At 45.6% G+C, this 15,854-nt stretch overlaps 1 protein-coding gene across 1 annotated transcript in view; it reads right to left on the bottom strand.

Annotated features, from left to right (window-relative positions):
• Positions 1-351: 351 nt before the first annotated feature.
• LOC119173431 (putative caffeoyl-CoA O-methyltransferase 1) overlaps positions 352-15,854 on the bottom strand; it is a 98,681-nt gene continuing 83,178 nt past the window's right edge. Inside the window, exons 5-9 of the mRNA XM_075895720.1 lie at positions 15,011-15,116; positions 8,086-8,204; positions 7,144-7,198; positions 2,521-2,654; positions 352-580 (exon numbers count right to left, since the gene is read on the bottom strand). Of these exons, the coding sequence (XP_075751835.1) occupies positions 428-580; positions 2,521-2,654; positions 7,144-7,198; positions 8,086-8,204; positions 15,011-15,116 (567 nt within the window). The 3' untranslated portion in view covers positions 352-427. The remainder of the gene's footprint in view (positions 581-2,520; positions 2,655-7,143; positions 7,199-8,085; positions 8,205-15,010; positions 15,117-15,854) is intronic.

Genomic DNA, 15,854 nt, shown 5'->3' with positions numbered 1-15,854 from the left:
TCTTTTTTTTCTTTCTTTATATATTCTTCTTCCCCCTTTCCCCCCCCCCCCAAATATTTTTCTGCACCTGGTGTAATTTTACATTGCCTCCGGGATCGAAGACATCGCAAACTTTCTGCACTTAACCCGGTTTCGCATGACCTCCGTCAACACCCCACCCTTGACCAAGCCACTATGCCGTTTCATGATAACATCACGAATTCTGGTGATACGTGACGTCATCTCGAGATGATTTGCTCTCTTCACTCGCGTTGACACCACCGAAGGTCAATTTTCGCTTTCGATGAATCATCTAAGGCTTTCATCTCAATATTATAAGTGGTCTCCGCAGTGCCCTAATTCTGAAGACGGTTCATGACAAAAATGACATCCCACTTTATTGATTGCGGTAAGGCGACTGGTGACGACAGTCTTGTAGAGCTGTCCATCACCTCTTCCTGGCAAACGTGATCCCATCGGCGAGAGGCAGCAGACAGACGTCTATCCGCTCGTCTTCGTGTAGCTTCTTGTTGAATTCCCGCAGCGCCGCAACTTCCGTTGATTTGTCGCTGGGGTCGTAGACCAGGCCCCGCCACAGCACCTGTCACATAGCAGATGACCACTGGTCAAGCGCGCGTAGTTCTTCGAAGGTGCGAGATGACCGAAACGCTGGACCAGCTATACGCTAAAACAGAAACCACTAGCACTGTAATCACTCTATTTCAAATAGCATCCCGTATTATACTGTGTTGTCCACCGCGGTGGTGTAGTGGTTAAGGTGCTCCGCTGCTGACCCGAGGGTCACGGGTTGGATCTCAGCAGCAATAGTCTCATTTTGGTGGAGAAGAAAGGACAAAGGGCCCGTGTGCTGTGCGGTATGTGCGCACGCTAAAGAACACCATATTGCCAAAACTTCTGGAGTTCTCCACTGGGCGTCTTTGATAGCCAAGCCATGGGTTAGCGGCGTCTATCATGATCATATGGTTGTTTTGGGACGTTAAACTCCACATATAAACCAAGCCATGGGTCCGTGACGTAAAATCCTAGATATCATTATTGTTATATTAAATAAACGAGCTTATTTGTTTTCCGAATAAGCCGTTTAGGTGCCATCTCGGCTCTTTTTGAAATGTCCACCCTAGATTAGCACTCCTGTATATACAGAATAAACTCAGCTTTTATTTCAGGCCAAATAGTGCCATGCTACTGCATAACGTTACTCTTTAGCAAGACTCGTACGAACGCGCGGACGGACAGACAGACAGACAGACAGACAGACAGACAGACAGACAGACAGACAGAAAGACAGACAGACAGACAGACAGACAGACAGACAGACAGACAGACAGACAGACAGACAGACAGACAGACAGACAGACAGACAGACGCTTCGCCCCACTCATCATCATTCACTCTGTGGATATGCTGTGATTTTTTTTAATATGTCGCCCCTTGCCCTTAGCGCAATGTGGGTAACAGACACGGCATGTACATTGAAGCTGGAATGATATTTTCGTCTTTCTCTGTAGTTTCCAGTCTCTCTCACTATCTCTCTCTCTTTTGAAAGCAGTCGTCCCAGAAGTCGCCTTCTAGACAACTCAGCACCCTCTAGCCAGCTTTGCCGACTTCTTCGTGAAGAACTCCTTACAACCACTTTTTACCTCTCCACACTTCGCAACAACAGTGCACACACACGCGCGCGTTGGTATCTGCAGTTTCGTTTTCCCCTAGAATGTGCGTGACAACTAGTTAAGCTTCAAACAATATGTATACCTAAAATTTCTATGTTTTCACTTCGTCTAAATTTGTAACCATCCAGTGGCGTTCTGAGTACAATGCCCCATTGTCTCTTTAAACGTAAACCTATTTGACAGAGATTTGTCTGACTAGATAAAAAATACACAAACAAGCAGACTCTCCAGCCAAGTTTAGCCTATAGATTTAATATTAAAATTAAAAACTAATCCTACGTTTCGAGACCCGTTCGGTCTCTTTTTCACGGGGTGACTGTCCTGCCGGCTCCGAAGCTAGCGACTATTCTTAGTGGTTGTCCCCCTCTCCACCGTTGTTCTTCCGGTCATCCTTGTTGCTGCGTTGTTTTCCACGTGAAAATGGAGAAAACAACGCCGCATCAAGAACGGCGGGACGCTAGCTTCTGAGACGGCCGGGCAGTCACACTCTGAAGAAGAGACCGAATCGGTTTCGAAATGTAGGGCCAGTCTTCAAAATTTCAAAACTATAGACCAAACATGGCTGGAGAGTGTTTATTCGTATCGATTGTCACTAAGAAAATAAAAGGACGAAACCATCTCCCAGGACCCGGAGTTGTTCCAGGGGGCACAGTCCGAAATACTTCAACAACCCCACTAGTCGATAAACCTAATAGTTCGAAAGCCCAGGCGCCATGAGAGCGCCTTTTTTTATAGTTAGAATATAGCATAAAGACTTAGTGCTATCTTGATCTATAGCATGCTATTCTCGTTATCGAGTTCGCGTTCTGCAAAATTACTGTCTAGCACTGCACAACGTTGGCATACTGACGTTGTCGATGGCGATGAGGCCATTTTTCCTGAGCAGCTGCAGAGACCTCTCGTAGTATTTGTCGTAGTTCTCCTTGTCCGCGTCGATGAAGACAAAGTCGAACGTGCCAGCCTGACCTTCGCTCAGCAGGGCGTCTGTGAAGTCACGAAATCGAGAGCGAAAAAACAATTGGCAGATCCCACGTACAGTAAGAATCGAAGATATGCGAAGAACAAATGAGAAAGGTTGATATGTCACTTTAAAATCAGCTCAACGTTACGAGGGGGAGGTAAATTATGCCATACATGACTTACGTGTCATGATCATCATGTTTAGATGTGTCGTTTACCTTCGTCATCTATTGACGTCACGTGATACCAAATTTAGTGTATGTGGAGCTAGCGAAACGGCCGCGAGCATGCAGTGAGCGTGGTATGTTGCCATGTTCTTACAAGATACGCGTGACAGGATTATCATGTTAGCACCAGTCATATATTTTGTCATCCATTGACGTCGCGTACCACCAAATTTGGTATATGTGAAGCTAGCGAAACGGCCGCAAGCGCATCGTGACCGGTCCAATATACTCCGACGTAACGTTGGCGGGCGCGCACGCTGGGCGCAGCGACGCTACGCTAACAAAACGCGAGCACTATAGTATACGCCAGGCCTGACCGACGCGACCAGCGTCCGTCGGCGCGGCCCAGCGGCAAGCGGCGCTAAATTCGACATGCTGTTTCGCGCCGATGCGTTACCCAGACAACACTGCGTCTCCCTCTTTTCGTGACGGAGGGACGCCGGACGCGTTGAAACGCGCATGCGTCAAAGCAATGCAGCGCAGTTCGCGCCTGCGAATATGTGGCAGGACCGGCGCCTGGCGTGGAAACGCCGGCGTGACGCGAGAAAATGAACGCTTGCGAGCACGTGCACCACGTCACGTCAAAATGTGTTGGCGCCTTCACATGTTCTCACATGAACACATGGCGCCTTGACATGTTCTCCCATGACATGCATCTCATGATTATTATGTTTTACCATATAGATGGTCACCCATTCACGTCACGTACATACAAAATTTGGCATATGGGAGGCTAGCGAAATGGCTGCGAGCGCATCATCAATGTTGCATGTAGCCCTGTTGTTACATGACACGCACGTAGTGATTATCATGTGTGGATGTGTCATTTACCTATGTCGCCCGTTCGCGTCGCATATTACCGTGTTTGGTACATGTGAAGCTAGCGAAAGGGCCGCGAGCGCATCATGAGCGTGGCATGTAGTCATGTTGTTACATGACACGCGTTTTATCTTTATCATGTTTGCACCAGTATCATACCTTCGTCATCCTTTTACGTACCGTTATACCAAATTTGGTATATGTGACGCTAGCAAAACGGCCGCAAGCTCAACATGAGCTTGGCATGCAGTCGTGGTGTTACATGACATGCATGTCATGATTTTCTTGTTACGGTCTTTCGCTTGTGTTCGCCATGCAATCATGTCATACCATACCAGTTTTGCAGCATGCCATGTGAACGAAGCCACCGCAAGAGCTGGAGCAACATGAAATGTAAATCATGACATTCATAGCATACATGTCATGATTTTCATGTTATGATTAGTCAAATACGTTCTTCGTGCAGTCATCTTACGCCATACCAAGTTTGGTATCGATACCATTATCGAAACGGCCAGGAGAGCTAAAAGTCGTAGGCGGCTAGATAGATAGATAGATAGATAGATAGATAGATAGATAGATAGATAGATAGATAGATAGATAGATAGATAGATAGATAGATAGATAGATAGATAGATAGATAGATAGATAGATAGATAGATAGATAGATAGATAGATAGATAGATAGATAGATAGATAGATAGATAGATAGATAGATAGATAGATAGATAGATAGATAGATAGATAGATAGATAGATAGATAGATAGATAGATAGATAGATAGATAGATAGATAGATAGATAGATAGATAGATAGATAGATAGATAGATAGATAGATAGATAGATAGATAGATAGATAGATAGATAGATAGATAGATAGATAGATAGATAGATAGATAGATAGATAGATAGATAGATAGATAGATAGATAGATAGATAGATAGATAGATAGATACGCCTAAAGTCGCCGAAGTTCGTAAGGAATGCTTCGCATTTAAAAACGGCTTTGAATTTGTATTGCCGTTCATTTTTTTTTTTTTCAACAACCCGCAAATAATAAGTCCGCCATCTCTTCCGCATCGTCTTCAGCAGCGGCTAGTGAGTCCACTGAATTAGAATCACTTTTTTTCCGATCGTGGCGTAAAGGCTCTTTAACGACTGTATATGACATAATCAGTGCTCTACGAAACGTCTTTTGATATTGTAGCTTCAAAAACAAGTTATCAGGGGTGAAAATCTAGTAAAGGCATTTCTATGAAACATGCGACTCACACGAGATATTTCGATCAACGATGGAATGCGGAATGCCCAGTGAGAGAGAGAGAAAGTGTGTGTGGGGGGAAGGGTACTAGCACCCCTCCCTCAAAATTAATAAACATTTAAGGGGCACATGAACGTCTGTGTGTCAAGATATGTGTGAAGAAACTTGATTGCAAACGCAACCCGATATAATGCGAATAAGTGAGTAGACAGGGGCTATAGGCCGGCAACAAAGGTCTAGCTCACTCAAGACTAACTCAAGAAATATGTTTCCCACTTGGGCTCACACTCCACAATATTTTACTCAACCAGACTCACTCGGAGTCAGACTTACTATACATTTCTTCAACCGCATTGTCTCGGACTCAAACTCACCATAATATTACTCCCCAGGACTCACTCCAACTCAGACTCACAGCTCAATCCGAGTCTCAGTGAGTTTGAATCGACTCATGAGTGAGTTGGACAGCCCGTGATCCTAGGTTGTTTTTACTTTAGCGTACAATGCATTCGAACAAACTAGCTCGACTTTTCTTGCTACGGCTACAGATCGTTAACCCTTTTTTTTCAGTACTTGATATTTTTGGATCAATCACAATAAAGTTATTTCAATCAATCAATCGATTGCTCGATGTCTACTTCAGTCGGTAAGTTTATGACTCCAGAATCGAGAGTTGTGTTATTGTGTCTTTTTTCTTCGTCCCTGTGCAAAGATATTCTGGCTGAACAAGGCAGTCTTAAAGGGGCCCTGAAACACTTTTTCAAGTAACCATGAAATCGATTCACTGGAAAAGCTTATTGCATTATGAATTCAGCACCGCAAAAATGTTAAGTATCCGTCCAGTGCGAGTAGAGTTACAAAGGTCTTTCACATGCTGCAATTGCATTCTCCCTTCTCTCGTCCCGACGAAAGCGCTGGAAGCTAAACAGGGAGGGATGGCAGGGCCACAAAAAAAAAAAAAAAAAAAACTTCACGCGTGCCTCGTGACCTTGAGCACTTTTCTTCTTTTTTTTTCTTCAAATGCGTGGCTTTCTCAGTATGAGCGCGCGCGCATGGATGGATTGATGGATATGGCTGTACCCTTTAGATCGGGCGGTGGCTAGCGCCACCAAGCCGTAATACCTAATGAACTAAAACTATATTTATTTTTTTTCCTTAAAAAGTGAGTTTGAGGATTCGTACTTTGCAGTGAAGAGTTTAATTTTCACTCGTGCCTTGACTTTAGCCACCAATCAGATAACCTCCTTCTAGTTAAGTCTACCCGCTTAAAGTTTATTTTGCCCTCCCGGTCCCTAAACCCCAGTGCTTTGAAAAACTCTGCGCCATCATCCTGAACTATAGGGTGAAGCCCTTTACAGAACATTATCAAGTGTTCGGCAGTTTCTTCTTCCTCTTCACACGCACTGCATACTGTGTCTACCCCTTCGTATTTGGCCCGATATGTCTTGGTTCGCAGTACTCCCGTCCTGGCCTCAAACAGTAGAGAACTACCCCGAGTATTATCATAGATCCTTTCCTTGGCAATTTCCTGCTTAAAAGTTCGATATATCTCTAGTGCGGACTTCTTAATCATGCCCATTCTCCACATGTCAGTCTCCGTTTCCTTCACTTTCTTCTCAACCGATAGTTCTTTTTGGTTTGGCCACCTGCTGTTTTCTAAGTATTTACCAGTCAACTTCCTGGTTCGCTTCCTCCATTTTGTATCGACATTCTTCATGTACAAGCGACTTGCTCACGCAAGCGTGGGCAAGTCGCGCCCTCCAGTGGTGATATATGTAATGAGCAAGCGCGCCACGTTCAAATCAGCCGACGTCTGATAGATGGGCTTGCTACACGTAATTTTTGAGCATATTCCGTGATTTGTCGAGAGAGGAGAAACCAATTTTTAACTTACTGATAATTTATTGTGAATTTTATGGCGCGTCCTGCGGTATAATATTTGGCTCGCGTGTTGTCGGGATCCTCTACTACCAATCGGCAGCGTTTTCTGACCAAGCTCAAAAAGTGTTGCAGGGCCCCTTTAAAGCCCCGCGTGTAGTTTCACGCAACGTAAGCTCCGTAAGAAGCGAATCTCGCGCTGCCGGGCCCTCATTCTCAGGGCCTGGGCTGTCACTGTCGCAGAGGTTACCATAAGTGTCCTGGAATAGGTACCCTCCCCGTTGTCTTCGAATTTGCATAATGAATGTTTTCATCGCCACAAACTTACCTAAGGACTCAACGGCTTGGCCAAACCTCATCTCGATCTTGTCCTCCACGCCAGCCTGAAGCGGAAAAAAATGAAAAGCGATAATTTACTACTGCTGCGATCCTCGCAAATAATACAACCAAAAAGTTAGGCTAGACTTTTTCCATTTGGAAGAAGCAATGGATGCGGTATCAGCAAACTTTACGTTATACTAAGTAAGGCTAACTATTTTGGATTCAATCTTGCGTAAATACACAACACGCTCACTACACAACACAGTTGCTCCAGGAACAGAAGCGATTTTCATGTAGATTACCGTCTCAACACGAAGCGTAAAGAGCGCAGCACGTAGACGAAGCCGTTCGTGTATGTCTATCGAGATAGCGCGTGCGCCAGCGTCTGCGACCATGTCCTCACAGTCAAAGTTTGCAGTTGCTGCTTCAGTTACGCAGCCTTCTACCTTTCCCGGTGTCAGCTTCATGCTCCTTCCTCGGACGAAAGAGGGGAGAGGGAGCAATTCGACTGCACGTCTCACACGCGGGGTGATGTTATCACTAGTGCCCTCCTTGTGACGGAGACTGCTCGTTTCTTCTCTGCTTCAGCCGCGGTCATCGCCACCGCTCGGGAAGATTTTACTCGCGGATACACCATACGATAAGTAGCATGGTGTTACCGATTTGGGCTTTGCACGTAGCATGACCGCCACACCGACGGCAAAAACCCATCAAGGGTTTCCATATAATTGATATACCGCAGTTTAAAGGAATTATTAAGCCACACAATCAATCTTTGACGTGTGCACTCAGTCAATCATTGAGTTTTCGGTTTGCAGGTGAAACATTTGATTCAAGCCCATATTACCAGAGCCAGTTTTAACTTTTCATACTGCAGCGTCGTGGTGATGAGCATATGTCCACAGGACAACATCTAACAACCCAAAACAACGACGAATATTGAACGTACTTCCTTCCAGTGAGGCCTGCCCACGTTTACCAGGTTCTCGTAGAGGTCCAGGGCCACCACCTTGCCGTCTGGAGGCAGGGCCAATGCTGCGGACACTGCACTGTAGCCCGTGAAAGTACCTGGGTGTACAGGTTGCTTACATTTATTGCTTGAAATCGCCATCTCAGATCACGAGCTAAAAAGGAAAAGGAACACAGATGGCAGCATTCCAACATGCAGAATCCAACGCACACTGTTGATAACTACATGTAACGGGGTTTTTCATGTCGTCTCTCACGCAAGGCTCACATGCGCAATGCGCAACATATGCTCGCCACTCGAATGCTTTTCGGCTTCGCAGCGTGTCACCATGGAGAGCGCTGACCACATAACTAGCGTAGCACTCGTTGGCGGTTGTGATGCTCTGCTTCACTGAACTACTCTTAAACAGCGCAGCCATATTTGTCAGTATGCAGTAAATATATACAAATATATAGCATGCCGCTCACGCTCCTATTCGTCAAGCGTGCTCAAGAAGCATCCTTTTCAATGAAAGTCAACTTCAGGGCTTTGCTATAACGTTGACGTCTGCAGGGTCACCACGGTCACTAATGATTGATTGATATGTGCGGTTTAACGTCCGAAAACCACCATATGGTTATGAGAGACGCCGTAGTGGAGGGCTCCGGAAATTGCAACCTCCTGGGGTTCTTTAACGTACACCCAAATCTGAGCACACGGGCCTACACCATTTCTGCTTCCATCAGAAATGCAGCTACCATAGCCGGGATTCGATCCCGCGACCTGCGGGTCAGCAGCGGAGTACCTTAGCCACTAGACCACCGCGGCGGGGACACGGTTACTGCCCCGGCTCAACCACCACACCAGCGCTCCACTGTTCTGGTATAGTGTTTTGTTGTCAGTGACGGTATGTATTTGAAGTAAGCTTCGAAGATATGAGTCACAAAACGTTACTTGAACGTGGTTGGTTACAAATAACAACAAAATTCTGTGAGAGAGCTTTTCGCCTACACATTGGCCGCTGTATCGTGATAGTGAAAAACAAGGCGGCGCCACATTTGCGACTCGCCAAACAGGATATTGGGCAGTGTTGACCCTTGCGAGATTTTTCTCTGGCCCGCTTGTATGTTCCAAGCCATGCACTTCTATTTTCAACTTGGTCTGTCCATGCAAAGTGCGCATATACAAGCGCTGGGATAATGATGCTGTTTGTAGTTCACGACAGTAATCACGACAGTGATTGCGGAGAGAGAAATGGCTATAAATGACTCTACCATCAATCGAAAATCTAACTACGAAGAATCATTCTTAACATAAACTGAACAACGAACTCGTGAAGCAGCAGTGAGTCAATTTATTTCAGCGACCGTACCACGAGCAAGCGTGCACGAGGTCTTTTTGTTCTTTTTTTCTTCAAAACGGTTTTCGCCGAAGCTAGCTGGTTCGTAGCTTAGACGGGTACGAGCAGCGGAAATGAAAAATAAAAGAAAAACTAGTCGCACGGTGGTCGCTGTGTCATTGTGCCAGTAATGTTGCTGCTGAAACAAGTCGTTTTTATTATTTTTGTGCATGCTAAAGTATACACAGTTGAAAGTGTGTGCGTGTGTGTTGGGGGGGGGGGGGCTGTATGAATTTCCGGCTGAATGAAATGTCCGAACATCTGAACAAAGTTCGTTCTGCTTTTTTGTTTACTTTTCTTCTCAGCAGTGTGTACGCTTCCATCGCTACAACTCATCTGCAGAAGTTTATCGCAGGAAACGTAACAGCAACCGTATCGCAGGCGGTGCACTTGTTACCAGACTTTATGGTGCAGACCAAACTAACGTGCGCGTGCATGTGTGAGCCGCTATGTGGAGAGAGAGAGCGGGGATAGGGAGAGAGATGGCGCACGCGCGTCAGCATAGACGGCGGATGACATGTAGGTGCGCAACTAACTTCAGTGAAGCAGACAGCTAGCGAGGTCATAAACAGGCAAAACAGATGCTGTTTGTTTCGGGGAAAACCTGTAGTTGTGCATACTCTGGTGCAGGTGATACGCGATATTTTTCATCCGGTTTCATGTTAGACCAAGCGAGCTTCAAACATCACCTGATAGCTGCTTCAAAACAACTTAATTTGCCTGGCAAAAATTGTCAGCGAACGTTGCTATCTCAAACGAAACCTTCGCCATAACTCATAGACACGCCACTTTCAAGAAGGTTTGGTGCCAACATTGCTAGACTTCCAAAAACTTCTCGATAAAATTCGTCAAGATGACCACAATCTGTACGCCAACTCTGGAGTATTTTTATGGGTGAAGCTCTTTAAAGCAGCACCCATTCGTCCCTCTTCGTTGTCGTAGCGCGTAACCAGTCTTACGCTTTGACCTACAAGGTGTTGCCGGTGGGAGATTTCTCCTGTGCGTTCTTGAGCAATAAAAAATTCGCAGCGTGCGCGTTAACTAAAAGCCGAATTCTCATGTCTCTCATTCCCCTTAGCAGCCATTGGCATGTACATTGAGCACTATCTGACAAGAAAGAGTTGCTATGTTATACTCGCTTGGCGTAACCTCCTTGGTTTTAGAAAGGTTTAGCGAGCGTTGGGCTGCAGTGCCATGAATACAGTGAACTAGTATATACCATGAACTCGAAGTGGTTAAAGGTGGGCAGTAGACACGAAGCGCAAGCCGTAAGAAAGTGTGCGTGTGCCACCTCTCGTTTAGTCCTTGGAATGTCCGCTGGATGGCGGTGCTTCTATACGGGGAATATATGATGAAAAGATGCGAGATGGTGGTACTTGGAGCGTTGAATAGATGGACGAACGGACACACAGACAGATGCATGGGCGGACGCACGGATGGCTGCACGGACAAATGGATGCATGGACGGACGCAGGGGCTGATGCATGGACGGACGCACACACGGACGGGCGGATGGACGCATGGACGGTCCCACAGACGGACGTATGGACGGACGGAAGCAAAACGAATGGACGGACGGGTGCTTCGCCCCACTCTCCATCATTCACCCCATGGATATTTCACTTACAGTTTTGCTTTAATGCGTGGTGACCACACGAGATGCATGATCAAATCAGTTTTTTTTTTTTACCAGTCATGCCTGCGCAGCTCATATACGTATTTGAGACTTCCGCTATAAAGCGATGGGGCTAGGCAGTTTTCCTTTATTTACAAGGTCTTAAATGGTTTCGAAAATGATCCAATTAGACATTTCCTAACTCTCTATTTATCTGATGGTTATGCAGCTGGACGCATAACCAGCTGATGGTCATGCATAACCAGCTGATGGTTATGCAGCTGGTTATGATCTGATGGTTATGCAGCTGGACTGCCCACCCGCAGGTCGCGGAATCGAATCCCGGCCGTGGCAGCCGCATTATCAGTGGAGCCGAAAATGGCCGATGCCCGTGTGCTTAGATTTAGGCGCACCTTAAAGTACCCCAGGTGGCCAAATTTTCGGAGCCCTTCACTGCAGCGTCTCTCATAATCATATCGTAGTTTTTAAGGTGTTAAACCTCGTGAATTTTTATTATCATATTTCTATTTGTGAATTGTTAGGCTCTTTCCTAAAAGAGTTGCAAAATGCGAAAAAAAAAATAATACTTCGTGACAAATCAGCTTGTGCGCCGTGATTGTAGTGCTTGCTAACGTTCCGCCTGCAAAACGGCGTCACATTTGGTCACGTGTGCTGCGGCCCTAAAAGGGGACGAGAAAGGTGTCCGTGCGTTGACGAACCTGTTGCTCGCCATGTTACCTGTGAACCTGTTACCCCCGCATTCGCAAACGCTCCTCGACTCGACTTTCCTCCTTCACTTGATGATTATGATGATGATTTGTGGGTCTGCCCTTTGTAACGGGTGAACACATATGTGTTGTGTTCCAGCCTAGGTATATAAAGAAAAGAACAAACACATCAGAAGCACAAAGAGAAGTTCCCTTTTGGCACCACTTCCACCACTGTTGGAGCCTTGTCTTTGTGGTGTAAACATGCTTTTGCATTCCTGTCCGCCAAGGCCAGCGCCTGAGGTAGTGTAGTGGCCTCTGGCGGGCAGGGTGAGAGTTTTTGGCATTTTAGCACCAAGTGCTCAACTGTCTCCTGTTCCGCTCCACACACTCTGCATAGGGTCGAGTGGATGTTCGGGTCAAAGTTGCTACGGTGTGTGAGCGTACAGAGTTGTGCACTGCGCCGCCACTCGGCTGAAAATGGCGCTGCGCTACTCAAGAATCGCAGCAGATTATCGCTTATACGCGGTAACTTGTCGTGACTAGAGACGGCGCTCCCATCGGCTTTCTCAAGTGAAGGTGGAGCGTTGAGTGAAGGGACGTTCTAGAATACGGGGGTCAGTCACTGTCAGATCGCTTGTACGCGGAACGTTAGGGGCACTGCAACGACGGACCGCAAGGGGGCATGCCACGTAGTATACACTCCTGTATTTCGGAGGCATCTGCAGAAGCAGAAAAACCGAGCCAAGCTTGGTTAACTTCCCTGCCTTTACTCACTATTTCTCTCTCTCTGATACTTCATATGCGGACAGTTATAATAATACCTGGGGTTTTGCGTCCCAAAAGCATGATACGATTATGAGGAACGCTGTAGAGAGCGCTCCAAAAATTTCGACCATCTGATGTTCTTTAACCTGCACTGACATGGCACAGTATACAGGGGGCTCTAGAATTTCGTCTCCCGTCGAACTGTGATCGGCTAATAGATAAAAATTAAAAGCTGCGTGATCAGAAGTTTTGCAAACTGAGCTACAGTTTCTAGTAGAAAATTTCGACCAGCTTTGTGGCTTTAAACGTTAGTAAATTAATCGGTCCTAATTAGGCACAAACGCGCATGCATTTAGTCGCATCATTATAATGTGCAGCCGCCTATTTAGCAGGGCATTATGTACATATATCAGAGTTCTTTCTGTTTTTTTACTGAAATATTTAATGGTGGACATTTTGACAGCGGTAGGATGGGAGTGGCAGAACTCGCCGTTTACTTGAGTATTGTGACTGCGTAACGCTGTCGTTATTACGAGGACTGAGCGATTGATCGCACATGCGCGTTCAACTATTAAACTAATTTCTAAAAATTGGTATGGATCACCGTATAATATGAAACTCATTTGAATGCTGCACTGTTCATTGCTGGAAAGGTTTTCCGGGGAAAACGTATAGCAGGAACATTGATCGTTTTCGCCGCGAGCTGTCGAACGGATGTCACATCTGACAAAATGATTGGCAGGTTGTTCAGTTCCGCTGCAGAGCACGAGATCGCAAGATCCAATTAGAGGCATCGGCGACCGCATTCAATATATCAACATGGCGTGTGAGGCCGCTGACAGCCGACACACGAACCTACGTGCGAAGGCAAGGCCGAGAGTGGTTGGAAATGCAGGCACGTTAGCCAGTCAAGAATAACCTCGCACGCTACCATACGATACGGAATGGGATGGGAAGTTCGATAAGTTAGAAGAGCAACGAAAGAAAGAGAGGAGGACTAGCACACACATAACGTAACAGTCCATCGTTCTTGTGCGTAAGCGACATCCCAAGCATTCTCGAGTGTGCGGTGTACCCATGGTCCCACAAAAAAAAACAGCCTTTCTTTCGTCTCACTTTTCACACGCAAGCATAGTAACCAACATCACCCTAAAATAAACTGCTTATTTCGAGAAAAATTGCAGTTTACAACCGCTAACACCCCTCCTGGGCATTTTTAAAGATAAAGCTTTTGGTAATTTTTCGCCTCGACCCTCAAGCGTACCTTTACTGGTATATTGATTCCATTCTCCGCGCTCCTCAGACAAAACTTTTATGGCACGTAAGTGCAGGTCATTGCCGAATTCGCACAAAAGCCCAGTCTATGTCATCTTTGTTGACACACATCCCGATGCATGCAGTCCCGAACAATGTCAAGCGCCCACAAACAAGGACCGGGCGAGGTGATAATTAAACAAGCGTTTACATAAAGCTGATCGTTCACTCATCAAACTGCATGATACCAATGATCTTCTTTAAGAAATCGCAAGACTAAAACACTGGCATTGTTTGGGCTTGACAGCGTTTCGCCCTGCAATAACCAACTCAATCAAAACTAGGCGCTCCTAAAGCGAGTTGTTCGTGCCCAGGATTGTATCCCCGGATTCACTCGGTATCACACCTGGCCGCTGTGGCACCTGTGTAACTATAGACGGATCACTCTTGATCGTGATGCAAGAAGCCACAAAGCTACGACATTCAAGAAAATTGTTAAGAGAGATTTGAATTCCATCACGTCTGCTTCTGTGGAGCAAGCACAAAGCCTGGCGTCAGAAGTGCTGGCAGCAGCAAGACATGGACACTCCCGTTACACACTATAGTTTTAATAACTTGTTAAATATTTTCTATACGATTTCACTTCCTATTGATAATGTTATACATTACCTATTTTTATTTATATATTGATTGATCACCTTTTATTTACAACGTATAATTTTACAAAAACTAAGCGCAATTAATATTTGAACCCATAGCTGTAATGACTCGCACTGGGTCCAAATTCGAGAAGGTCTAACGCGCACGTAAAGAATGTAAACATAACACAAAAATAAATCCACACTGTGACGAAAATCCCTCAGAATTCACCTAATAATTAAGCCATGCAAGCCATCTCAAAATCAAGTGTTGATGTTGTGATAACACTTTTTTGATAGAGTATAACTACGCAAAACTTCAGCATTATTAGGTATGTTCGAGTACTAGTGTGGCTTTTTGGTATCGTAATAACTTTATTGTCACTGCGTTTTTATTGCGGAATCTACCACAGTCTTCTCACCCGTACACACAACTGCGCGCTTTTCTTCGCGCCATTTGTGTGCCCTTCTGCAACGTTGTCAGCATCCCATGTGCGTACAAATATGCGCAATAAAGTTTCAGCAGCAAACGCATGGGACTCACCTATTTCAAGGTACTTCTTAGCCGACATCGTTTTCAACAGTATTTGGAAAAACTGAAGCTGGCAACTGTCGCCCAACATGGATCCGAAGTAGTGACTTTTAGTGACCTGCAACGAGCGACGTGCCCCCACATGTGTGAGTTGAATGCGTCGTTTCCATACACCCGTATCAGATCATTTATTCACGCTAAGTAAAAAAAAAAAAATAAAGGCGTACAGACAAAGCGAAAACTCGTGAATTATTCTGAACAAAAATTTCACGTAAGATACTTCTTCAAGTAGAAACAAATCAAATTGTATATTTGGGTGTCTACCGAGTTCTTGTACAGAAATCATTGCAGCCTGTGCTTTTCCCGTTCAAAACACCCTGTAATAATAAGGTTGGCCAACGCCCTGTTAGTACCGGTGTTTTTCGCATTATAAGACTGCCTGCAAGAAAGCGCGAAAGCGCACCTTCACCAAATTGGGTCGGCGTATGGTTTCGTGTAAATATATGCGCGTTGAAGGTCTGTGATTAAATCTGCATACTCCGAAACGCGTAATTCGAATTTCCGCTGCCGGGCACCACTGTTTTTTTTTTTTTTTTAAACACGTCGAGTTTATAAGGAGCTTTACGCGTTTCGGGATTGTGGCGCCATCTGCAAAAACAGCGGGGAAACGATCCAAAAAGGCGGGAATCGAAGTTTGGACCATCATGGATTACGTGTTTGGATCGAACGTGTGCGCAAAGTGAGCGTGCTTTGTGTGTGGTTCCGTTCACCTGAATCGAGAAGAAATTGAAACGAAGGCCTGATATATCGTTCAAGTGCGAGCGCAGACGAAAGACGCGCTAACATCTTTTTGGGG

This window comes from Rhipicephalus microplus, chromosome 5 (assembly GCF_043290135.1).
Source record: "Rhipicephalus microplus isolate Deutch F79 chromosome 5, USDA_Rmic, whole genome shotgun sequence".
NCBI lineage: Eukaryota > Metazoa > Arthropoda > Arachnida > Ixodida > Ixodidae > Rhipicephalus > Rhipicephalus microplus.
The sequence above is the reverse complement of the archived record's forward strand: the minus strand, read 5'-3'. Positions and strand labels throughout refer to the sequence as shown.